At 55.6% G+C, this 24,329-nt stretch overlaps 1 protein-coding gene across 4 annotated transcripts in view; it reads right to left on the bottom strand.

Moving 5' to 3' along the window:
- Window positions 1-24,329, bottom strand: part of MYO7B (myosin VIIB) — an 86,377-nt gene that overhangs the window by 1,821 nt on the left and 60,227 nt on the right. For all 4 annotated transcript variants that reach the window (XM_037523132.2, XM_054699611.1, XM_054699610.1 and 1 more), the window contains 25 exons: window positions 23,384-23,602; window positions 23,075-23,242; window positions 21,005-21,076; window positions 20,743-20,870; window positions 16,243-16,369; window positions 14,855-14,974; window positions 14,442-14,615; window positions 13,561-13,788; window positions 12,442-12,609; window positions 9,880-9,997; window positions 9,657-9,783; window positions 8,660-8,826; window positions 7,484-7,665; window positions 6,520-6,650; window positions 6,113-6,267; window positions 5,764-5,917; window positions 5,175-5,330; window positions 4,104-4,209; window positions 2,886-2,999; window positions 2,531-2,618; window positions 1,821-1,927; window positions 1,117-1,302; window positions 760-876; window positions 486-569; window positions 179-298 (listed from right to left, as the gene is read on the bottom strand). In XM_037523132.2, the coding sequence (XP_037379029.1) occupies window positions 179-298; window positions 486-569; window positions 760-876; window positions 1,117-1,302; window positions 1,821-1,927; window positions 2,531-2,618; window positions 2,886-2,999; window positions 4,104-4,209; window positions 5,175-5,330; window positions 5,764-5,917; window positions 6,113-6,267; window positions 6,520-6,650; window positions 7,484-7,665; window positions 8,660-8,826; window positions 9,657-9,783; window positions 9,880-9,997; window positions 12,442-12,609; window positions 13,561-13,788; window positions 14,442-14,615; window positions 14,855-14,974; window positions 16,243-16,369; window positions 20,743-20,870; window positions 21,005-21,076; window positions 23,075-23,242; window positions 23,384-23,602 (3,516 nt within the window). The remainder of the gene's footprint in view (window positions 1-178; window positions 299-485; window positions 570-759; window positions 877-1,116; window positions 1,303-1,820; window positions 1,928-2,530; window positions 2,619-2,885; window positions 3,000-4,103; window positions 4,210-5,174; window positions 5,331-5,763; window positions 5,918-6,112; window positions 6,268-6,519; window positions 6,651-7,483; window positions 7,666-8,659; window positions 8,827-9,656; window positions 9,784-9,879; window positions 9,998-12,441; window positions 12,610-13,560; window positions 13,789-14,441; window positions 14,616-14,854; window positions 14,975-16,242; window positions 16,370-20,742; window positions 20,871-21,004; window positions 21,077-23,074; window positions 23,243-23,383; window positions 23,603-24,329) is intronic.

Here is a 24,329-nt window from a genome sequence, read left to right as displayed (position 1 = left end):
TGTGCAGCCTCCCCCTAGGCCGCTGCTGCCCCCTGGCCTTGTCCACCCCCTGGCACTGGCGGCTAGGCCCTCAGAGTGAGCAAGTGATCTGGTGGCAGTGGGCGTGAGAGTGGGGGAAACCCGCTGCCTGGTGCCTCTCAGCTGTGTAGACAGGAGGAGGGAGGAGGGGCGGGCTCACCAGAGAGGTCTCACACAGCAAACGACCGCCTCGGCCCAGGCTCCCCAGCACCATGTGGAAGTAGGTGCTGCCGCTGCTCCAGTTGGCAATCTTGGTGAAGGGGTAGGAAGTGAGCTGCTCCTGAGGGCAGAGGGGGAGCGGGCTTAGGAGCTGGCCAGCCCAGGCGTCTGGGGACTGGGGCCCTGAGCTTGAGTGGCTGCTGCCAGGTCCTCCAGAGCCCAGGGGAGTTTGGGGGACCTCAGCCCTGCCTACACAGGGCTCCCGGGACCCTGGGGGCCTCCCTAGCCTGCCGGGGCCCTGGCGCTACCTTTGTCTTCGGGTGGATAAGCAGAACCCCTTGTCGGTTGATGGCGATGAGGATGATATCCGGATAGGAGGGCTCTGAGGTTTGCTGGGGAGGGGAGCACAGTGGTCACGGCCCTGCCTGGGGGGCCAGATACCACCTCCCTGAGGTACATGCATGCAAGTCGCGAGCAGACACACTGCTCCTAGCCTCATGCCAGCCCACCCCAAGATGAGTGTTTGAGGAGAAGCTCAGGCTGGCGGGGGGCAGCTGGCTGGGCCTGGTGGGTGAGGCTTACCTTCACCTCGAAGAAGGCTGACCCAAAGGTGGGCCACCGGCAGATCCTCTTCAGGAAGGCCACTTTGGCCTCCTCCACTGTCTTGTCTTTATGCTTGTCAAAGGCCAGAAGGATGCTCTAGGGGCATGGGGACCAGCCAGAGCCTGAGCGGGACTGCTCTGTCCTCCTGGGCCCCAGCCCAGCAGCGCCGGCAGACCAGCCTGGCCCTCCGCGCCCAGGTGCTCTCTGTCCCGAGGAGGCAAAAGCGTCTCCCAAATGCTGCAGAGAGTGTGGGAAGGCACAGGCCTCCCTCCACACACAGGGAGGGCCCAGGCCAGACCACCCCTCCAGGACCCCTCCACAGCCCCTGCCAAACACCTTTTTCCATTCTTCTGAAGACATCAGGCGTGTGAGGTTCTCAGGCACCAGTTCCCTCAGGATCTTGGGGATACTAGCCAGGTGGGACTGGTCATTGTTAAACTGGGCCTTGTAGATGAGGCCTGCCAGGTGGACAGCATCCTCCCGTGAGCACTTGTGGAACCCACGCAGGTACTTGGGCAGCTCCTGGGTGATGGACACACTGGGCCTCAGGGGTAGGCACTCGTTTTGTGGTGGGGGTAGGGGCCTAGGGTGTTAGCCATCCCATCCAGGAGATCTGAGCCAGAAAACAGCTAAGGCCCTTGGAGTAGAATTTCCAAGAGGGGGACGACCATGAGTGGGTAGGGCTTATTCCATCTCGTGGGGGTGACCAGCTCTACCCTGACATATAGTGCCGGTCCCTCAGAGCAAGGTTTATGCTATGTTGGCTGCACAAGCCTTTGTCCTCCGTTGCTTCCCTGCCACCCCCCCCTTCTTCTGTCTGCTGTTGATGCTGGTAGAGTCACTGCTATCCCTCTGCTCTTAGCCCAGAAACTTCAGGGGTTTAGGGGGACCACCAAGGGCCTTCAGAAGCCTAGGCCTAGGCTAGGTGCCCTGGGACAAGGCAAGAACTGACTTGCTACCTCTTCCACCTCTGAGGGCAGGTGTGGGATGGAGTGAGCAGGGCCTGCACACCCACAGGGAGGAGGGCACTGGGTGGGCACCTGGTGGTAATGGAGTACAGTGTCTGCTTTCACATCCTTCCCTGGGGTCACAGCAAGCCACAGCTTCCGCATGAAGTACACCTGATAGGGAAGCAGCACGGGGGCCCCTGCAGGGGCAGTAGTGAGCACCAAGCCTGTCTTGTGGCCCTGTTCCCTCCAAGGCCACCCCAGCTCCATGTCTGTGCTCCCCACCCAATCCATTTCCCGGCCCCAAGGCACCTTCCTGCACCCTGCAGGATATGCTCCTTGGCACCCCTCAGGTCACTGCTGTGTGTGCTTTGGCTGCCTGCCCAGCTTTCTGTGCCCTGCCCCAGCTCCTCCTCAGCCTCCGAGACTAGCGCAGAGGCCGTATTCTCCAGAAAGGTGCCTGGTCCTCCCTAGGGGCATTGGTCCTCCCAGCCCCACGCGGCCTTCATCACCCTGCAGCTATGCCGCCTGCCCTGGCTGGTCCTCATATCCTGCCCCTGCCAAACCGGGTGAGCTCCCTGGGCAGGGTGCTCACAGCTCGCTCCCAGGTCTGGCTGCACCATAACCCAGGGCACGTGGAAGGCTATACAAGCATGAAGGATTGGGCAGGGGCTGGGCGGGAGGGGCCAGAAGAGCCTTCGGACCTGGCTGGGGAAACAGCCGGTCCTGGCCCTCGCCCTTCCCTCCCAGCCATCTCCTTCCCGCTTTCCTTGTCCCCCACCCCCGCCCAGAGACCGCCTAACCTTCTTTCTGGGGTTTGCTCTTCTTCACCCAGTCAGCTACCTCCCGCAAGGAGTCGAAGAAGAAGTCTCCCTCCTTCTGGCTGATGACCTGGGGTGGATGGAGAGGAAGGCACTGGGAGGCAGGCAGGTGGAGGGTTTCGGGGGTTCCTGCTAAGGAGTGCCCAGGACTGGGGAAGCTAGGGGCTGAGAGAGGGGCCCTTGCTCACCTGAGGGCCTGTCTCCATGTTGGCTGCCTGTGGAGGCTCCACTCACCACCCACCTCCATCCTGCCAGCCTGTGTGCAGCGTGGCCGACATGGGGAGAGCCTGCCCCACCCCTGCCCGCCTTCCCTCCTGGCTCGCTTTGCCGGCCACACCTTGTCTGCGATCTTGATGAAGAGGCTGCAGCCTTCCCAGGAGGCCAGCTGCAGCCGGGCGCTGATGCTCTCGCACACGTCCCGCACCCGGGTGTTGCTACCCACCTCCACCATCTGGCAGAGAGGTAACATGTGAGTGTCCCAGCATGAGGGCAACCTGGACCGACCCCTCATGGCCTGACACCAGCTCCTGCATGAGACTGAAGAGCGTATACCCTTTCCTGAGAGGGACTAGCCTTCCCATATAGAAAAAACTGCTCAGACTTTTCATGTCATCACAGCATTCACCCTCTAGGGCTCAAGAGGCCCGGCATTTTGAAGTTGCTTTGAGCATCCTGCAGCCAGACTGTGGGAACTTCCTATTTGGGGTCTAGCCCCCCCCTTTTTTAAAAAAAATATTTATTTATACAAGAACCGGAGTACAGGCCAGATGCGCGGGAGGGTGAGAGAATTCACCAGAGCCAGAGAGGGGAACAGAACAGGCAGACTGACGAAGCACACTGCTGAGGGGAGCAGCGGGCGAGACAGGAGAGGTCTGCCACCCCATGTGGGTATCTCCTTGGGCAGTGGGAATCAAACCCGCGCTGCAGAGGCTGCAGACAGCTTCACAGCCCAGCGCTCAACCGCCTGCACCACCAGGGGAGGCCCTAGCCCTGTTTTAAGACAGGAAAGGCATGGTGCCACAGGGGAGAACTTTGAGGACAGCAGTTAGCCCCCATGCTCCACTGCTACCATGTGACCACAGGCCTCCTCACAACAGCTGAGTCCTGCGGTCTCTCACTTCCCACCTGTCCCCTCCACTGTCCCTGGCAGCCAACCTGGGGCTCTGTCCATAGGCGCAGTAATGGCAGCACTGGCTACTTGGATCCCAGGCAGGGTTAGAAACCCCTACAGCTCCCAGGCTGGGACTTGGCCTTGCTGCCCACACTTCTGGCTGTGCCTGGGCCTAGAATGTCCCTCTGGGCCGTCCTGACTCCCCACTGTACTAGCAGCCTCCCTGGGCACTTGGGTCATGTTTGTGAGGTACCAATGAGGGCACGAGCAGTCTCTTGGGGGAGCTTCGGGTTGGGGGGGTGGTAGGAGAGCAGTGAAGGTGAGGTGTCCACTCTACTCTGGGAATAGCCCTGTCAGTCTGCTCAGGTAACCCAGGTGGGGATGAGCTGTGCTCTGGGCTAAAAGCAGGCCTGGGAGGGTAAGACCCTTGGGCTGGGGGCTCACCTCACTGGTGTCATTAGGGAGGTAGATCTTGTGGCAGATGCGGGAGACCTTCTGCTCTGTGGCCTCCACCTCCACCTGGTGTGGGGGCTGCTTGCGGGGCCCCGTCCTAGAGCAAGACAGTACTTAATTCATGTCCCACCCTGCTACCCACCAGGCCCAGCTTCCAAGGAGGCCCTAGACTATGTGCCAGATATAAAACAAAAAGTACCTCAGTGACCACTGCTGAGGTGGCTTCCAGGAGCCGCCTCTGCCTGGGTGCTCCACACCCGGGCCCAGGGAGGAGACAGAGGACTCACCTCCCAGGTGACCAGAAGTTCTGAGGAGGCCTGAGGAGCCTGGGACACAAGTGGGGGGGCTGGGCTGGCTAGGGCCACCTTGGTCAGGTGCCAGTGGGCAGGGTGTCTTGCGATCCTTTTCTCGCATTCCAGGGGTATCAGGCAGGGGTCAGGGATGTGGGCAGGACTCTATGAAGATACCCACTCCCCCCTCATGACCAGGGCTACCACTCACTGACATGGCATCTCACTCTGCCAACCTACCCATTCCTACAGCCACAGGAGGCCAAGCCAGGGGGCAGCCAGCATGGAGGAGAACCAAGACAGGGTCAAGGAAGAAGGACCCAGCTGAGGCAGGGCCACGGTGGGGACACACCACAGACTGGCAGGGATGGGTCTCTGATGTCAGCCCCTCTCTGCTGGGCGGGGTGGGTAGCAGGAGGTGTGAGCCCTGAGGTCACCCCTGGAATCCAGGCAGTTCCCTCTGTGCTTTCAATTGGCAGCTGTTGGGTGAGGGTGGGGGGAGCTTGTGCTTATGATGGTGGCTATCACGTGCTTCTATTAACTACCCAGGCCTCTCCATGACCTTCCTGGGACTACCCCTCTCATCTCTCCCCAGTGGCAGGGTCTGGGCCAGCCTCCCCACACTGAAAGCAGCTTCTGGATAGAACACAGTTTGGCCACTAGTGTGTCTACACCGAACCATCAACTCCTGGAGGCCCACCTGGTCCCCTCAGAATCTCCATACAGGTGGCCTGGGTGTCACTCCTGGGGAGTGTGGGGGCTGCAGTCTCACCTCAGGACCCTCTGGATCCGGCGGCCACAGTCGGAGGCCAGCAGCTTCTTCCTCCGAGTGTCTATGAATTTCTGGGCATGGGGCAGCAGTGCCTTGCTGGGTGCGAAGAGGCCCGTGCAGAGCCACAGCAGTTGCCAGCCCCTCTCTTCACTGTACCTGGGGGTGGCAGTGCCCATCAGCCCAGGAAGGACCCTTCCTGGAGGCCCAGGCAGGTCAGGCACCAAAGAGAGATGAGACACTGGGCCTGGCTGCAGTCGTGGGCAAGGAGGCCTACTAGCCAACTAACAAAGCCACAGCAGTCTTTGTTTTCACCCCTATGAGGTGGGGAGCAGGGGCTGTTGTGCCCATTTTGTGGAGGACACTGAGGCTTCAAGAGGCCTTCTGGTCACAAAGGAGGAAAGGTATAGCAGTCAGGGCCCAGAACAGGGCTGTTTCCTTCCCTGCTCTGACCACCCCCAAAGCCAACTGGTCAGGCTGCACGAGCTGCTGCTGTCTCCCTCTGAGAGGCAGGGCAGGAATGAGGACAGGACATGGACATGCATGGCAGGGCGTGCGTGCGGGTGTGTCCACCCACCCCACCCCAGCACACCTCTTGGTATTGTTTGTCAGCTGCTTCAGGATCTGGCAGTAGACCTCGTCCTGCAGGGCTGTGTCCTGGAGGGCCAAGGTGAAGATCTGGTCGGTGAGCTCCAGGGAGGTCCAGGCCTGCCGAGATGGGTAGTCACCCATGTACCTGAGGATGGGTGCTGCCGTCAAGGAGAACGTGCCGTTGTGATGGCCTGTCACCCTGACATGGGCCCCACACTGACCCCTGACCAGCCTCCCAGGGAGCTGCATGTTGCCCCTGCCCTGTGTCCTGGGGTCCAGGCCCTTGCAGGGGGTGGTGGGGCTTGTGAGGTGCGGGCGTGGCACAGGGGTAGACTGGCAGGAAAGGATATCGATGAAGATCTGGCAGGCCACGTCCTGCAGCTCAGCATTGGCGTGGACACGCTTGAGCAGAGGCTGCCGCAGGGGCTCGGAGCAGTGGGCCCACAGGTGGCCCCGAGTCCTGGCCAGGGGCATGGCTCGGCTGATGGTCTCCTTCTCTGGGGTCCTGCAGGACAGAGGCTGGCGTGAGGGCCCACCCCTGGCCTTCTCTGTCCCTCCTCTCCCCCGATCCTCTGACTGCCCACCAGGTGGGCCCAGTGGGGAGAGCCCTCCCAAGGGCTGTGGGAGGACCAGGGTCCCCAAGTTGACCTGGGAAGCCAGATGGGCCCCGCACACCTCTGGGCCCTCCCCACCCCTCAGAAGAACACAGAGGGGGTAGGTCGAGCCTGGGCCTGAGGAGGGGTGACTGGGTGAGCACCTGAAATGCTCATAAGAGAATTCCTCCAGGGTGTGTGGCGCCTCCTTGGGCTCCTCCTCAGGCACTGGCTCTGCAGGCCGTACCTCCTGGGCCGCCAGCTTCCGCTTCTCTGGTGACATGGCCAGCAAGTTCTGTGGGGGTGCAGACCTGTGGGTTCCTTGGACACTGCCTGAGGCCCTTCCCTTTCATTCCTCCTGACCTGGTTGTCTCTGGCTTGGGAGGAGGTGGACCATCACCTGCTGTGGGACTCTGGCCTAGTGACTCAACTTCTCTGAACCTATTCCTTTCCCTTAGAAGTGTTCTCAGGCCCCCTTCCTCAGAGCACCTACCCTCAGGGACATCTTGGACTCTGCCTGTCTTGCCCCCCACGTTCTTCAGATCTCAGCACAAATGTCACTTCCTCAGGGCACTTTCCCAGACAGGACAAGTACCTACCCTATTCCTGGCCCCCATGACAACCAGCACTTTTCCTTGGTGGCATTTTGCACATCTGCCACTAGCTCATCTTTTGCCCAAACATCTGTATGTTCCTTGAAGGTAGAACTTGACTGTGCAATCCTGCACTGCCGGTACACAGCTGGCTTGGGATATGGAGGATCATGTCAGGATCTTGTGGCTACACCCCTCTGTATGGCTCATCTTGGGCTTGGGATGGGGTGATTTATGGGGGTAGGTGGCTTTGGTACCCTTGGCTCAGGATCTCAGTGAGGCCGAGTCTGAGGAAAGCACAGGTAGCACCTGGTAGTGCCCAGAGCATGTTGAGCACTGCACAAACACCACCTGCGTCATAATCAGCCCAGAGGGATGTGGAGCCAGCAGAGCTGACCTGATTCCCAGTAGCCCTCCTGGCCCTCTGTGAAGGAAGAGGTGCAGGTCCCTGAGCTAGGACCGAAGATGGGTGTCCAAGGATGCTTCTCCATGTGCCCACAGGACTCTGGGCTGAGGGCAGGTGAGCAAGAGTTACCAGCAGCTGCGCCGAGGGCTTGGTGACCGTAGGGATGGAATAGAGGCAGGCCACAGGCACCAGCCCCTTCTTGCCCGTCCTGTCGTTCTGGCCCAGGACCCATGTCTCAGAGGCTGGCGTCTCGTTCTTCTTTGTCAGGATCAGCAAGTCCCCCTTCTTGAAGGTGAGGAAGCTGGGGTCATCTGCAATTCCAGGTCACACACATCATTTCCCATTTACCCAGGGGTTTGCCGAGTCCGGAAGTGGTGCTGGCATTTTAGGGGTGGTCTCCATCGACAGATGAAGAAACTGAGGCACACAACTGTAGACTCACAGCCACTCTGAGAGTGGGCGCTCGTAGGATTCCAAGCTCAGGCCCTTAAAGGGCCTGGATAGCCACAGAGCCCAAGTGGGTGAGGCTGTGACTTCTGACTCAAGCTCCAGTTTTGGGAGACCTGCTTCGTGGCCTGACCAGGAGCCACGGCGTGGAAGGCAAGCAGTGGTTGACAAGCAACTGGGATACACAGGCAGGGGCTCTCAACCACTGACTTGCTCATCTGTAAAATGGAGTCATCCTCAGCCCCTTCCTCCTGGGGAAGTTTAGGACAGAATGGGCCATGGGGTAAAGTCTAAGGGTTGACTTTCTTAGTGCTAAAGCGCCCAGGCCCAGTCCCCTCCTCTGATTCCTATGAGCCTCTGGCACTGTCTGAAGCTCCAGTGTCCACAGCCTCCCCTAATTTCCCAGGACTGCTCAGCTCTTCTCAATTCCCGTGTTAAGGGAGCTGTGGCCAAAAACTAGACTGCTAGGGCTCAAACCCCGTACCCCTGAGCTGCTTCCCTCTTCTGAGCCTCCAGTTCCTTGTCTGTAAGATGGGGTGGCAGGGTGGCTGTGAGGAGGCTGTGCAAAGCACAGGCTGGAGGCCTGGTCCCTGAGGGGAGGGTATCAGCCCTTCCCCCGGCTTCTGCTGTCGTATAGGACTCTCAGCTGGGGTATTGTTGGAGGGTTTGTGATCACCTCTTTGAATCCCCTCGTTTTATAGAGGGGAGGGCCTGAAGTTGTCCCCCCAGAGCTTTCCCTCTCTGCCACGTCCCTGAGCCCTGCTCCATGCCACAGAGCTGCTGAGAGGAGATGAGCCAACTGCCCTTCCACTCTGAGGCAAATTCCTCAGCGTGCCCCCTCCCCACCCCACTGGGCACCTGTGGCCTTCTGGTCCTGCAGGGCCATGGCGAACATGGACCTTTCCTTCAAGCCCTCCAGAAACAAGGCCACCAGCTCGGCGATGGCCACGCTGCTGGGGGATGCGAACTCATACTCCTCTTCATGCAGAGTGGACAGCACCAGTCTCTGTCCGCCACGGGCCTCCCTGAAGGGACAAGGGGTGCAACATTACCAGAAGCCTCTTCTACCCTCCCTTGTTCCAGTCCCTCCATAGCTGCAGAGGGGATGCCCTTCCTAAATTACAGATAAAGGCTACTGACAGGTCTGAGTCTGAGCTTGGGTTGGTCCACTTCCCAGCATGCAGGCCTTGGCAGCTGTGTGTGGTGCCAAGCCAGTCTTGAGGGTGGGCTCTGAGCAGGTAATGAGGTTACTTGGGTGCAGGCTACCCCAGGGACACCTCAAAAAATCTTGAAGTTGAGATGAAGCGCTAGCCTTGGTGGGCCTGTGTGAGCTGCTGAGCCTCTGATTGCTTCAGGTTACTCATCTGCAGGCATGGGTATTCTGGGAGGACTTCCTGGCATATAAGAAAGTGCCCGGCAGGGTCAGCCTCTGTCTGTGGTGGCTAGTGTGCACCCTGCGTGTGTGTACATCACACTGTGTGTGCTTTAACTCTGGGGAAGAGAGTGTGCAAGGCCCAGCCTGGTTAAGGCTGGTTAAGGCCACACACACCAAGGCCCTGGTCCTGGCTCCCTCTCCCAGGCGGTCAGTACTTTCCACGTGACCATGAGAAAGGAAGAGCTGTAAATGAATGCACACCCAAAAGGTGCCAGGAGTACTTGGGGTTCAAAAGAAGCCTTGAGGCATGGTGCACAGACGGAGCACTCGGTGGGCAGCAAGTCCATGTCTGGAGGCCATCAACCACATGGTGGACTCAGCCCATGCTGTACCCGGCCAGATATCCAGGCATCCTACTCCCTCTTCTCTCCCAGAGGCCCTGGGGAGGAGAGATTTGTGGTGTCTTCTCTTGGCACCCACCTGTTGGTGACCAGGCTCATGACCTCCATGAAAGACAGTTCTAGAAGCAACTTCTCCTTCTGGTCCAAGAAGTACAGCCCCTTCCAGTTAACAGCCAAGACCAGCTGAGTTTTGGGCAGTCGGGGGCCTGGCCGCAAGAGACAGGTGTGAAGGGTGGACGGGCCCTCTTGCCTCCCTCGGCCCCTGCCCCTGCCTGCAGCCCCCACCCTGTGAGAACCCTTACCAGAGAGTGTGGTGACTTCGAAGAGCTGGGAGAAGAGCAGCGGCCACTGCAGGCGGGCAGCATCCACCACCTGCTCCTGCACAGTCTGGGGCGTCGCCCGACTCCGGGTGTACGATGCCTGCGCGGGAACACGGCGTGTCACCCCCACATGCACCTCTTGCCCGGCCTGGCTGCCCGGAGAGGAGGCTCTTCCTGCCCAGAACCCAGGGTGCTCGTTTGCTGCATTGCTGCCTAAAGTGGGGATGGCGAGCAAGGCCGGGAGGAGAAACACCTCGCTCCACCCACCCGGTGGGAGGGCCCCTGCTGGCGCGGTTCTGGGAGGGAGGCGGGCTCCTGGTCAGTGTCAGGACGCCCCGGGCTCCAGGCAAGGCTGGCAGCTGAGGTGGCACACGCGAATGTGCACAAGGGCTGTGTTGCACGCGCGCTTGCCCTTGCTCTGCTGGGCTGTGCAGGGTGTGTGTGGGGGGGAGGCCCGACTTGCTCCAGGTCTGTCACCTGGTCCCTCAGTCTTTGCCGCGTATTTGCAGGGCGCCTCTGCAAGGGCGGCTCCGCTCTAGTCCCGCCTGGGACTTTCCTCCCTCCCTCCCGGGCTCTCCGCTCCCCTCACTGCCGGCTGCTGTGTCCGGAGCTGGCGAAGGCGCTTGTTACTGCTTGCGGAGCGACCTCTCTCGTCCCTACTTTAAAAAGCGGGTGGGCGATGGCCAGGAACTGGGTTTGGGAACGCACAAGGGCTCTAAATAAGCGATGAGTAGCCAGTGCTTTAGAAAGTGCATTCACGCTGAAATCCTGCTTCTATCCATTTATTCTGAAGAAATTGCCTTCAAGGGTATAAAAGTGGGTCTACAAGGTGATTCACCTCGTCCTAATAGTGAACAATGTTAACATTCATCAAGAGGCGTCAGTCAATGACAAGCGCCATGGAAAACACCCAGACCGGAGCTCCGGGACGCGGAGTCGGGACCCAGGTGACAGGGCCGAGAGAGGAAGTTGAGGACTTGGTGCAATGGCCTACTTTCACTGTGAGGAAGGTGGCGTCTCCCTAGTCCTCCTTCTGCCCCTGTGTGTATCTATGATGCTAACAGTGAGGAAGGCTGTGCACCCCATGTCAAGAGAAGTGACCTTTCGCTATGATATTATGGGTGATTTCACTTTTTTCTTTGTACGTGGCTTTTCTGATTTTTTTTGAGGGGGGTAATGTATGTTTTTTAAGTGTTTAAAAAAATTCAGTGAAACTATGTTCAATTTGGAAATATGGGTAAGGTAAAAAATCCTAATTCTTCCACCCCCACTTACCCCAACACCCCTTCCCAAATCAAGCTGCCTCTTGCTCATGATGGTTTGAGTTCATGTGAGAACCACAAAGTCCAAGGTCGCACCTCCAAGCGCAACCAGCGGGCTGGGAAACACCACACATGACCAAGAGGGCTTGCTCACCCCACATGCTCGTTGCCGAGGCGTGTTCCCCAGGGGTGCCAGGGAAAGGACGGCTTGCGGACAGAAGCCCTGTGCTGAAGCGTGTGTGGGAAACGCTGGCACAACCGCCAGGTGCCTCACGCCCTGCGTTGCTGCCCGGGCGCTGCGGCTGCCTGCGCCGGGTCAGAGCAGGGTGCCGCTCCCGCACTACCCAGGACTCGAGCCCACGGGCCCACTTTGTGCAGCAGAATGGAGACTGCATCCCTGGGTCGGCCTCACTGCCCTCTGAACCTGCTGCCTGAGCCGCTCACCTGGCATTTATCTCCCTGCCCTGGATGGTCAGCCCAGGCACTGTCATCTCCATGCCCGCTCCCTGTCCTGTCCGTTCCCAGTCCAGAGCGCCGCGAGGATAACAGAAGTGTTGGCCAAATGGTTTTGTCCTCAATGCCAGCACCATGGGGCACCTTAGAGATGCCTTTGTGTGCTCGGGCCACACTCTAGAGCTCAGCCCACAGGGAGGAAAGAGATGAGGACAGATGGCAGCCCCTGTCGCAACAGGGGAGGATTCGGGGGCTCTCCTTTGTGGGGAGAGGAAGGGAGGCAGGGGGCTAATGATCAGACAGGGTCTCTGATGTCCCCCCTTGGAGTGGAAGCTCAGGGAAAAGCAGAAGCCTCCACGGGTATGGGTGAGCCTCAGGACAGTGTGCGCTGGGGTGTAGAGGCATGGAGAGCCCCATGTGCACGTGGTGCAGGCCTTCCAGCAGGAGTAGAAGAGGGGCAGCCCTCCATGCTGTCCAGAGCCTACACCAAGCATTTAGGGCCCAGCAAGGGGACCCTGAGAGTCTGAGGCAGGATGGAGTGGCCTCAAGGGAGGACTGGCGCCTTCCTTGGTGGCGTCATGGTCAGCAGCTGTGGATGCCCTCTTGTGCTAAAAGGTCAGGGCCCAGACAGATGTTGCAGGGGAGACCGGTATGGCTGGGATGAGCTGCCCTAACCTGTCTAGAATGCTATTTGAAAGGGAGAGGGGATACGGCATGGCCCATGGTCCAGAGCTGAACCGAACGAGATTGTTTCAACTGGAGACTGAACTTGCCAACTGACAAGTGAAAGCTCCCATTCCCAGAACCCCCGGGCACCGTGGAGGCTGACCTGTGCGTGGGCGGCAGTGACGAGGCTAGCCCACTTTTCTGGGGTCTTGGTCCTGTGCAGCTTAGCGGGGATGCAGCTGGGCAGCAGCTCCAGGACAGCTTGGCTCCCTGCTGAGGCGCCGAGCTGCACATAACAGTGCCGGGCCAGCAGCTCTACCAGCTCTTCCTCCTGGGACACACAAGAGGGCCTTGGGGCCATGTGGGAGCCTCCCCGCAACCCTCCACCCTGCCTGGCTCTCACCTCAGGATAGCAGTGGGGATGTATGTGGCACCTCACCTGCCTCATCCCCCAGGCAGAACCCACAGATCCCCCAACTTGGTGGACTATCACGTGACCTGATTGGGTGCTCCTCCCCATCTTTGCAGAGCCAGTGAGTATGGGGAGGGATCCCTGAGGTGAGGCGGAACCCCCACATTGCTGCTGAGCAGGGGCAAGTGTGGGCAAGGCTTTTGGTTTGTTTTACCCAGTCCTCACTTTTCTTTCTTTCTTTCTTTTTTTTTTCTTTTTTGGCATAGAATAACTGGGGTGTAGGCCAGAGGTGGAGGCGTGAGAGGATTCGCCAGAGAAGAGTAGGGAGAAGAGGCCGATCTATTGGAATACATTGCTGAGGGGAGCAGCCGGGGATCAAACTCAGGCTGCAGCGGTGATAGCACTGAGACTTAACCCCTAGGCCACCCCCCTATGCCCCCCCACCCGTCCTTACTTTTCAAGGATGACCCATGGTCACCCTGTGGGGATTCTGCAAGGACTCAGTGGGAAAGAATTCTGCAGAAGTACCAGGCATGGAGCACAGGCAGGGGGCCCATTCCAGAGGCCCCACCTGTGTCAAGGAGCCTGTGTTCCCTGTGCAGCCAAAGCCCTGTTCAGCCTTTGGCCTTAGGACTGTGGGGCCCAGAGGCTTGGTCAAATCTGTGGTCCAGGGAGGAGGAACCCGATGGTGGGCCAAGAAGGGACAGTTACATGCCTGGCAGGGAGCCTGAAGACCACCTCCTTTTTGGGGTGCTCCCTGTTGGCTGCAGCCCAGGCCTGCCCATGCTCCAGGCCCGCAGTTCCAGCCCTGGAACAAGGCTGCCAGATGGGCCCCTCTTCAGGGCCCCGTGGGCCCCAGCTTCCCCTCACCTTCTTGAAGCTATACTCGCCAGACCAGACGCCGTGGATGACTTGGCGGTAAATGAGGTTAGTGCTGATGGGGTCCTCCTGGGAGTCATGCCAGGGCGTGAAGAACTCCTTCCGGAAGTACATACGCCAGGGTGACTGGCGCTCATTCTCGCTCCTCTCCCGGGTCAGCTGCTCGCACTGGGCTATGGCGTCCATCACGTGGTCACGCCCATTGCCCAGGGACCAGAACTGAGGGCAGAATGGGGACAGCAAGGGTGAGCGACTTCTGTGTGCCAGGCCCCACGGGGATGCCTGCATTCAGCACAGGCGTGTGCGGGGCTGTGCTTGGCTACCAGCTCTGGGCTCCTGGAGGACAGGATCCCAGGTGGGCGCCTGAGGCCCTCCTTGCTGGTGCCTCCTTAGCAGGGAGATCGTCACTGGGGTCTTAACACTTTGGCAGGCTGGCGGGCATGTGTCTGGAGCTGAGGCTGCAGGAATTGGAGTGATGGCATCTGTATAGGTGAGGATGCAGGGTTCAGGCGGGGCTGTGCTGCCTGGACCCTCATATCTGTGGCGTAGGAGTATGCAGCCCCCTGCGTGGGGGTTTGAAAATGTGTGAGGGCCATGTTGATGTCTGTGGGTGGGCTGTCCAGCCAAAGCAGCTGACTGACAGGGGGTGCGGATGACTTTTGGGGACTGAGGTATAGTCTCTGGGCTGAGTGTGTGAGTAGTGGCCAGGAGGTCAGGCTGTCTGGCAATGAGACATTTCTCTGTGCGTGTGCGTGTGTGTCTGTGTTTGGCTGCTGGGAGGGTGGGCAGTGTCCAGGCTGGCATGGTGCTTGAGCCATCTGGGTGTGTGATGGTATGGCAGGTGGGTGATTCAGGGGATACCTGGCCAGTACCTTGTTATACACGGTAACCTGGAGGGAAAAGCCCAGGTAGTCTCTGAGGCCCTGCTTGCGGGCAATCTGCAGGCAGACTTCCCGAGACGTAGAGGCAGAGTCCACCATGATGGTCAGGGTCTCTCCAGTGAGCAAGAAGACATGGATTGGGATGTGCTTCTTGGACTTGACAGCCTGGGCACAGACAAAGACTCAGGTCCTCGGCCCCGGAAGCTCCTGAGTTCAGTTGCCTGCCCTGGAGCATCTGCAACCCTGGGGCTGGAGGTGGGCCAAGCATTCCCTCCTCTCCCCAACCAGTGGGGCTCACAGGGCATTCTGAGGGAGTGGAGGAGCCCAGAGGACATGCTAGGTGACAGGACAAAAGAAGGGGAATCTGGCATCATCCCACCTCTCCTGGCCCTGCTGGTCCCTACCTGCAACTCTGGCCAGGTGGGGGGCTCTGTGCGCACCCCGTTGGTACAGGTGCGTCTCAGACGCTCAGCACAGAAGGGGCCATAGGCAGCTGGCCCTTGATCAATGAAGTTCAGCAGGTACTGGTGGGTGCGGAAGGGAGAGGTAGGAAGATACTTAGAATGGAGAATACATTGTTTACTTCCCAGACACATTCTTAAAAGTAGAATACTAATTTTAACTATGTGGGTGATGGATATGTTAACTAATATATAAAATATGTTAACTAATACATAAAATCACTAAGTTACACACCTTAAACTTAATGCTATGGATCAATTATATGTCAAAAAAGCTAGAAAAATTTAAAAATAAAAATGATAATATTCATGTTGGCACAGGAATGTTAAGATGGGTGTTCTGAGACATCCTATGAAGGCCATAAACTGGCATACTTCTGAGGGGAAATTTGATAGTATATTTCAATAGTGCATAGTTAAAAATGTACATATTCTTTGACCCAATAATTCAAATTTATCCTAAAGGTAAAGTATCATTACATATTTTTCATCACAGTCATGCTTATGGTCATGAGCAGCTGCAAGATGAACCCTAAATGAACTTAAGAAGCCGGCCTGGGGAAGTTTATGCCGTGACAAGACACTTATGGAGGTAAGTGAGAAATGCAGGAGTTTCAATGTTCAAAATGTGTTTGACAAAACTGTGTTGACCATCTTGTCTCACATAGAGAATCTGCAAGGGGCTGCAGTCTGGGAGGGCTTCCTGGTGTCAGGAGTAGCCCCAGAGTTCAGCCTGATGCTTTCTGCTGCCCTGAAGGAGCACCAGAGAGCTGAGGCTGTTTTCTGTGTGATCCCAAGTGTGACACTAGGACACCACAACAGACCAGAAATTTTAACAGAAATTACCTCTGGGTAACATTTCATTTTCTTTTTATACGTTCTGCATTTCCTGCATATTTTATAATCAGAACCAAAGGGTCTGCTAAGGCAGAGGAGATTGGGCTTCCACACTTGGATGCCCTTATAACACTCCACCTCCAATTACAACTCTAAGGACAGGGGTATAGTCAGTCTCCATTCTTTGTCCATTCCCTGGACACCTATTGTTTTTTGAATGCACATTTCATTTCATCTACCATCTCTCTTTCTCCTCAGAAGAGCCATCCTGTGCTCGAGTCCAAGCGAAAGGTCCTCTGCAGGAAGGAGCTAGGTCCTTTGCTCTATTTATAGACAGGGGAACAGAGGCTCAGTGAAATGCAGCGGCCTCTGCCCATGCTGGCCTGTAGGAGGCCTGGGCCATGACCAGGATTTCCCAGACCTGCTCTAGGACCCAGAGTCTACCATTCTGCAGTGTAACCTACCCCCTTGAGATCTATCCCAAACCCTCACACCTTCATGAATCTCTCTGATGGCGGGAAGCAGCCCAGGCAGAGGCTGAGCAGGATCCAGCCACGGGCCAGGCTGCTCTGTTTGAAGTTCTCCGAGAGCTGCTTGCAGATCTGGCAGTAAATCTCATCCCTGAAAGACAAAGGCCACTGGGATCAGGCTGTTGCTGGCTGTGGTGGGGAAAATGGACAGAAAGCTTGGCACGTGGCTCCTTCTGCACCATTGGGTGGGACATGTCTGCAAGGTCTCAAGCACTGGGACCTTTCAAGCTTCCTCACCTCCCTTTGCCTTTGCTGGCTTCTCCCGCCACATCCCTGGCTTGCCCTGGATCCTGTCACCTCCTGGGACTGTGCCACCCCCACTGTCTTTCCAGGGTGTGCACACCCATTCCTTCAGCTCTTGTTTCCTATCTCATCAAGGCCTCAGTCTTCATCCTTTCCATTAGTCATCTCTCTCCCTGGGCCTTTGCCACATCCCTCAGCCACTCTGCACATATGCCCTGGCCCTTGTGCTCTAGCTGCCTGGGCTTCCAGATGTCAGGCATCCAGGGGTCTCCAGCAGCAGCCCTACCCTCAATAGCCTAGTTCTTTGTATGACCTGATCTGCTCCTTCTATAACAGAGAGGAGAGTGGGGATGACATGGGGCAACCCCTCAACTCCTCACCTCTTGATCTGTTCCACTCCCATAGGCTCAGAAGCCTCTTGGGGAGGGAGCTTTCCTGGATCCTTCCCGCTGACTCAGGGCTCTGCTGTCCTAAAAAAGTGTCCCAGAGTCCCTCCAACCTCACAATCTCGAGGCCAGCATCTTTCCCCTAATACCTAGTGGGGACTACTACTACTAACCAACTCTCCCAGGAGGGAAAAAACCTTGATTCATTGCATTTGCCAGTTTCTGTGGTGTGAATATTCCCACCAATGCTCATTTCAAATTACTACTATGATGTGCCTGAACACAGAGCTGGGATGAGAAGTGCACCACCTGCTCCCGGGGACTGGCAATCAGCTCTGGCATGCCTCACCTTTCTGTATCTCTATAGGCACCACCATATCTGGAAATGTGAGAGTCACCCTAGATTCCTGCCATCAGCCACTGTGTCCTGTCATATGTCTCCTGGATGTGTCTGTCCTCTGTCCCTTCCTCTTCAATCCTGCTTCCTGGACCACCCCAGCTCTCTCTCTGGATCTCTGTAGTGGCCTTCTCCTGACCTTCCACCCTTAGGAGCCACCCCTCCCTATTATTACCAGGAAGAACTTTCTGGAAGTTATGTATGATCGTGAAAGTCTCTTGCTTAAAACTTCTCCCCGCTGTTCTTAGAACTGAATTCAACTTCCACGACCCAGCGGTGATGAGCCCCTGGGAAGTCCAGATCCTTAGGTTGTTTGAGGTCTCCGTGATGCTGTTCACCCTCCCTCTCTTCTGTCTGGCGAATGTCCCTCCTCATTCTTACCCCACCTAACCCAGGAGGGCATTGTGACTTTTTCTTCTTGGTGTCTCCACTGGGCTCTGAGAGGACCCCATCTTAGCAGAAGCAGCTATTGAGTGTCTGCAGCTCTCATGCTTCCCATCTAAAGAGCAAAACTCCTTGAGTGCAGACATGTGCCACCTTCCTCTCTGCACCCATAGGTGTGCAGGTTCTTAATAAATATTTATTGAATATGTGACTGGATGTGCAATGGGACATTTCCTTTGTCTCAGAATTTGGCGGAAGCCCCAAAACCAGCATTCTAAAGAGATACTTTCCCACAGGATTTGCTAAAAGATGGCAGAACTAGTCTGGCTGTGATTCCATCTCCAGCATAAGGGAAGATGAGAAATTTGAAAGGTGATTCCTGAAAAGGACTTCATAGGAATAGAGAAATCATTTACCCATCATAGAAGATTGAGGGGACCCCAGAAGGGTTGTGAGTAAGGGTCAGGATGTCTGCCAGAGACAAAACTTACCTCAATCCCCTTCTGAGGCATGCCAAGCCCCAGAAACTGATTGGTCCATCTCAGGTACTAGAATGAACCCTGGTAAGATCATTCTTTTCTTTTTTGAAGATTGATTGATTGATTGATTTATACATACATACATACAAGCACTGGGTACAGTCAGAAGCGTGGGAGGGTGAGAGAATTCACTGATCCAGAGCAGGGAGCAGAGCAGGCAGAAGGACCGAAGTACACTGCTGAGGGGAGCAGCGGGCAGCAGGAGAGGTCTGCGCGCCATGTAGGACCCTCCTCTGGTGGCTGGGGAGCAGCCGGGGATCGAACTGGTGCTGCAGAGGCCGCGGGCAGCCTCGCAACCCAGCGCTCAACTGCTGCGCCACCGGGGAGGCCCTGGTAAGATCATTCTTGAAAGTGCTTGACTTGTGTCCCTTGGACTTGGGGGTCTCCAGGAACAAAGATACTAGCACATATGTCCCCCTGGAGATCATGGGTAAGATGGAGAGAGACCAGCCGGGAGCTGGAAATTACACTTATGCTACCTGGTGGAGCAGGCATGGATGAGCAGCCTATTGACCAAGAGGATGCAATGGGAGGAGTTGGGCTTCAGGTATCTTAATGGGACCTTGTATATCATTCCAGAAGATCCCAGCAGGACGAGACTGTGGTATGTTCCTAATGCTTATTAAGGGATAGAGGTTTCAGGGATTCTTGAGGGACTTTCGAGGGATTGGCAGCCCCTGTTGGAGAGCCGCACTGAGTGGAAGTGCTTAAGGAGGCATCTGAAGAACCCACAGTGAAGCCCACTTGGGCACAGTTTTTACATGTCTGCCACACTGGAGGGTTTGGCGGCCGGTGAGTTCATCCATGAGACAAAACCAACAGAACCAACTAAATTAGAAGAGCTGCTAGGTCCATGTCGTGCAGGTAGTTAGTGTTTGGGTAGAAATCCTGGCTTGAAGAACCAGAGGTAGAATTTAGGGTACCGAGAGTTGAAAATGAGAAGGGAAATCCTGGAATGAAGAGAACCTGAAAAGGAGTCCTAAATTTGCCTATAAAATATACCTAAACTGGGCCTCCCTGGTGGTGTAGCAGGTTGAGCACAGCGCTGTGAAGCTGCCTGCAGCCTCCGCAGTGCAGGTTTGATTCCCGGCCCGCCAGGGAGATGCCCACATGGCACAGCAGACTGTGCCTGTTCTGTTCCCTGCTCTGTCTCTGGTGAATCCTCTCACCCTCCCGCACCTCTGGCCTGTACCCCAGCTATTGTAGAAATAAAAAATAAATATTAAAATATATATACATTTATATAAAAAATTATATAAAATTATATATTTATATATAAAATTTTATAAATCTATATATAAAAATTTTATATTTATATAAAATTTTTATGATATTTATATATACACACACACACACACACACACACCCCTAAACCTCTGCCTGACCCCTGAGGTACACATGGGACAGACTCTAGGCAGCCCAGCATAGCCAAAATAACTAAAGAGGCATTCTAGGTGCTGCTTATTAGAGGGAGAAAGAGTTTTCTTGTCCGAAGAAAAAGTCCACATTCTTTGAAAGAATGTAACAGAATCCATTGTCTCTATTCATCCTCACTGTAGGATACAACCCTGAAGTACTGGACTTATGAGGAAATGACAGTCAAGTACTGGATATGTGAGGAAACAGGAAAACATGACCATTCTCAACAGCAAAGACAGTCAATAGACACTGACCCCGAGATGACCCAGATACTAAACTTAATAGAAGAGATTTAAAAATTACTGCACCTAGGCTCAAGGTAACTATGTTCTTGGTGAATAAATGAATGAATAGGGAATCTTGGCAGAGAAATAGAAACAATAAAAAAATTAAGTAAAAAGTCTAAAACTGAAACTTATCATATTTGAAATAAAATATCATAGGATGGGTATAACAGCAGAATGGGAAAAATTAATAGACATCATTCAATTTAAAGAATGGAGGGAAAAACATTCTTGGGACCTGACAAGGACAATATCAAAAGTCTTATGTAGGGTTTAATTAGAGTTCAAAGGAGAAAGGTGGGGAGGGAGAGTGAGGGAGAGAGAGAGAGAGAGAGGATATGAAGTTGGAAAAATATCTGAAGAAATAATGGCCAACAACTCCCCAAATTTGATTAAAAATAATTTCAAATATGCAAACCCCTAAAATGTAGTAGTTTGTCCCTGAAAGCAGTAGATACAGTTCTTAAAATTTGTATACTTATAAAGCAAATTGTCCCTAAAACAAAACACATACAAACACAAAACTGGTTCATTTCCAAGGCACTGCTTAATGAAAGCTTATTATAAAATGAATCACCAGTTCATAATCAGTCCTTTTTCTTAAAACCCATGGGTTTTAAGGCAGGGCAAACAGAGAAGAACCCTTGACACTTATGAGGTCTTCTGTGGTGAAACCCGTACTGCTGCTCCGGGGCAGGGTGCAGGTAGGGAGTGGGTGTCTCATGGGGTGCAGAAGAAGAGACTGAGCCACAGGCTGAGAACAGTTGAGGGGCTGAAGGTCTGGGTGCGGGTGAGGTGGGAGTGGGACTGACCTGAGGCTGGGTCGCAGGATGGCGTAGCCCACAATGAAGTGCAGCTTCTCCAGGTTGGACATGGGCCGGTCTGCAATGGGACCATCTGACTCAAACGCCTCCTCGCCAATATTCAGCTGGCTGGTCACCTGAGATCAAGGGTGGCATCAGGACAGCCACGAGGCTCCCATTTGCAAAGGAGAAAACCGGGTGCCCAGGAAGGAAATAAGGACCCAGAACCCCTCAGTAGGTGGGCGGTGAGGTCTCCTTGTCCTGGGCTCACCTGGCCCGTGATCCGGGAGGACCGCTTCAGCTTCATGGAGGAGATGGACTTGGTCCCTCTGTGGCTGGACCTCTGTGGATGGGGACAGTTCCCAAAGGAGGATGAGCCGGGCAACACATTCATGAGGCTGACCCGACGGTCACCTGGGGGGCAAGTGTCCATCTGACCCAGCCATTTTCTGGTTCTGCACCACGCAGTGCCCCGCCTTGGTGGAGCTTTGCAATACTTAGATCACCTCATCGCATTATATGTGTACATGATTGCAGGGTGAGGAGATGAGCAAGGGTAGGTGCTCAGTCTGTAACCAGCCCCAGGAGGGGCCCAGGACCCTTCTGATTCTCTTCTATACCTCTGGCCCAGAACGCCTTCTAAGGGAAGGCTAGATCTGAACCCAGGTGCCAAGGACAGTAAAAATTTGGTGGAACAATTGAAATACACCCTGCCCACTGCAAAAGGGGGAGCTCTGAGAACAAGGCCGGGTAAGCAGGGGCTTGGCCCCAGCCACGAGGATCTGTTGGTCTCCTTAGGCAGAAGTTGCATCTTATTAAGATGTGACATGAGAGGTTGTTAAAATGAGAGCTCGGTGTGGGTCTGGGCTTAGGTGGGGATCAGCCCGGGCCCCGTGGGGCACCAGCTTCTGGTTGGGGTACATTGGTTTTCTGCACAGGAGCCAAATATGAAACACATTAGCTATCAAGTGAGGGTAGGCAGGGCTGACTCGACTCACTGCTCCTGTGTGGGGCCTGCAGTGGGTGTTTAATAAACACGTCCAGGCCAACTGGAGATGTGGCTCTGGGTAGTCACGCTCTTCCCTATGCTCGCCCACCAGAAGTACAGGGTGGCTGGACAGCTTCCCAGGCTTGCTCCCCTGGTGCTGGTCTCCAGGGTGGCCCCCAGTGACCCTACCCCTGACAATCTTGCCCACGAGGGCAGTTCTGTGACCAGTATGTATGGCAGCTTCCAGCTGGTTTTCTGTGTGGGAATATGAGAAGGCTCATATGGGCAGGTCCCATGGGAGGAAGTGAGGCCTCGTGGCCACAGCCATGTGAGGGGTCCCTGGAAGAGGGCCATGGCAGCGCAGTTGAGAGTTTGATTGTGGTCCCAGGAGAGGCCTTGGGTCAGAGCTGCCCAACTGTGTTGCTCCTGACCCTCAGAGATTGCCTGAGATAATAAATGTGTGCTATTTCAAGTGGCTGATTTTTGGAGGAAATTTGTTAGGCAGTGATAGAGAGCAAAACACTGTGGAACCCACAGCCTGGGAGCAGACTGCCGGGGCTCGTGCTGCTTCCATGTAATTCCTGGCCCCGGAATCTGGAGCTGTGGTGTCCTGAGCCTTCCCTGCAGTGAGTCAGTACACAGCACCCCTCAGGGGTGAGCCCACACAGGGTGTTCAGGCCAGCTCTGGCCCTCAGCTGCTGGGGGTCCAAGTGCACGTCTACTGTGGAATTCCTGTAGACTGTTCCTGGAGAGTACCACTAGGGTTTCACCGTGAAAGCGGGGTCTTAGGGAGAATGTCTGACTAAAAATGGATGTGAATTAACCTTCAACAGCAGGGCAGGGTAGAAAACGGGTTGAAAACTGGGTGCAAAGTCAGCAGACTGGATGACAAAGCCCAGTTCTATCAAACACATTCACTGTGATTTGGGAGCAAGTCATTTCACTTCTCAGGTTCTTGAGCTCAAAGAAATAACAACCCCTACCTTGTAGGACTGGCTCACCCTGTAGCTGAGGCACGAGAAGGGACTGGCACAGGGCAGGTTGTCAGTCAAAACAGCATGTTGTTGTTATTATTATTGTTTAGGCATTTGAATCCTGTTCAAGTCAAGCCCAATATTCAGTGCCTGGAGGCCCAGCTCCATTAGCAAGGGTATAATTCAAAAAGTTCTGGGTGGAATGCCTGCCCTATGAGTTCCTCACTGTGTTCCAAGACTGAATGCCCGGGCGCCCTGGCGCAGACCAGGTTTAGAGGGTGACAACTTATTTCACGTCTTCCCTTCCCTTCTGGGCCGGCCTTCCCAGGGCCTGGACCTGATGGATGCCTGAGGGGTGTCTGCCCTCCCCCTGCTGCACCTGTGCAGATCCACTGTGCTTCTGAGGCTGGGCACCCCTGTCCTGGCCCACGGCATTGTGGATCTGCCGGGTCTTGGAGCTGCTGTGCAGGTTGTTTTTGGCAAAGAGTACTGGCTCTGGAAGGTCTCCCATGAACCTCAGGATGACGGTCCACACGGCTAGGGCAGCCTGGGGAAATGGAGACAGAGAGCCTGGCTGGATGCAGCTTGTGTGGACATGGGGACCACAGTGACCCCACCCCATTCCCTCTGAACCACAGTGCAGATCTGGGGGTGCCTGCACCCCTAGGGAGCACAGAACCCCTGGTACCGAGCAGTCATCGTCGTTCTCATGGTAGAGCAGCGGATAGCGCAGGGGCTGCCGGATGTGTGTGTGGCTGGCCGACTTCTGGAAGTAGGTGGCAGCAAACTTGGGGAAGGTGTACTCAGCCAGACCATCTACATCCTCCTCCAGGCTCTCAAATTCTTCCATCATGGGGACCGTGTCCAGGTCAACCTCGGGCAGCTTCAAGGTTTTTGCTTCTAGATCCTGGTCACCAGACAGATGGAGGGACAAGGGTCAGCTGTCTTTCTGGATGCTGCCGGGAGAGGCTGTGCCTCTCTGGGGGCCAAGGAGCACCAAGAAGGGCCTATATGGTTATCTACCAGATGCAGAAGCCCCTAGCTATTTCCCCTTGTGCTGGAGACCACACCCTAAGTGGGACCCCTCCCCCCTCAAGGCTGCTGTGAAGGTACCAACCACTTGACAGTGCGCTCTCAGGCCCCCGGCCTGCACACACAGACTCTTCAGACATCCCCTGCCCCCGCCCACTTGCTAGCTTTTGTTCAGAAGGTTAAGAAGGTGATCCCAATTAGCTCTCCTGCACAGAGGGTGTGTTTGCAGGGGTGTGTGGAGGCATGAGCATTTGGGGGTTAGGGGAGGGTGCCTAGATCTTTGGATCTCGGAATGCCCACTGGGGTGTAGTAAGAATCAACAAAAGGACAGTTCTGGGGAGCTTCTCCCCTCCTGCCTTTCCCCCTCTTGCCTTTCCTCCCGCCCTTTGAACTGCCCCTCAGATAACACTTCCTCCTGCCAGCTCCTAAGTTCTCCATATCAGGCCCCAGGTCACATTCTGCAAGCAGCAAACTCCCCCTAAGGTGCTCTGTGAGACTCCTCTCAAATGGAAAATGCTGTGTAACTGGAAGCCCATATTAAAGGGTCCGGGAAGTCTTTTAGGCAAGAAACCTTAATTTGAAAGAGCTTAATCACAGAAAAT

Source organism: Talpa occidentalis, unplaced genomic scaffold, assembly GCF_014898055.3.
Source record: "Talpa occidentalis isolate TD23 unplaced genomic scaffold, MPIMG_talOcc4v2.1 talOcc4.3, whole genome shotgun sequence".
Lineage (NCBI taxonomy): Eukaryota > Metazoa > Chordata > Mammalia > Eulipotyphla > Talpidae > Talpa > Talpa occidentalis.
This window is presented reverse-complemented; position numbering and strand designations above follow the sequence as displayed.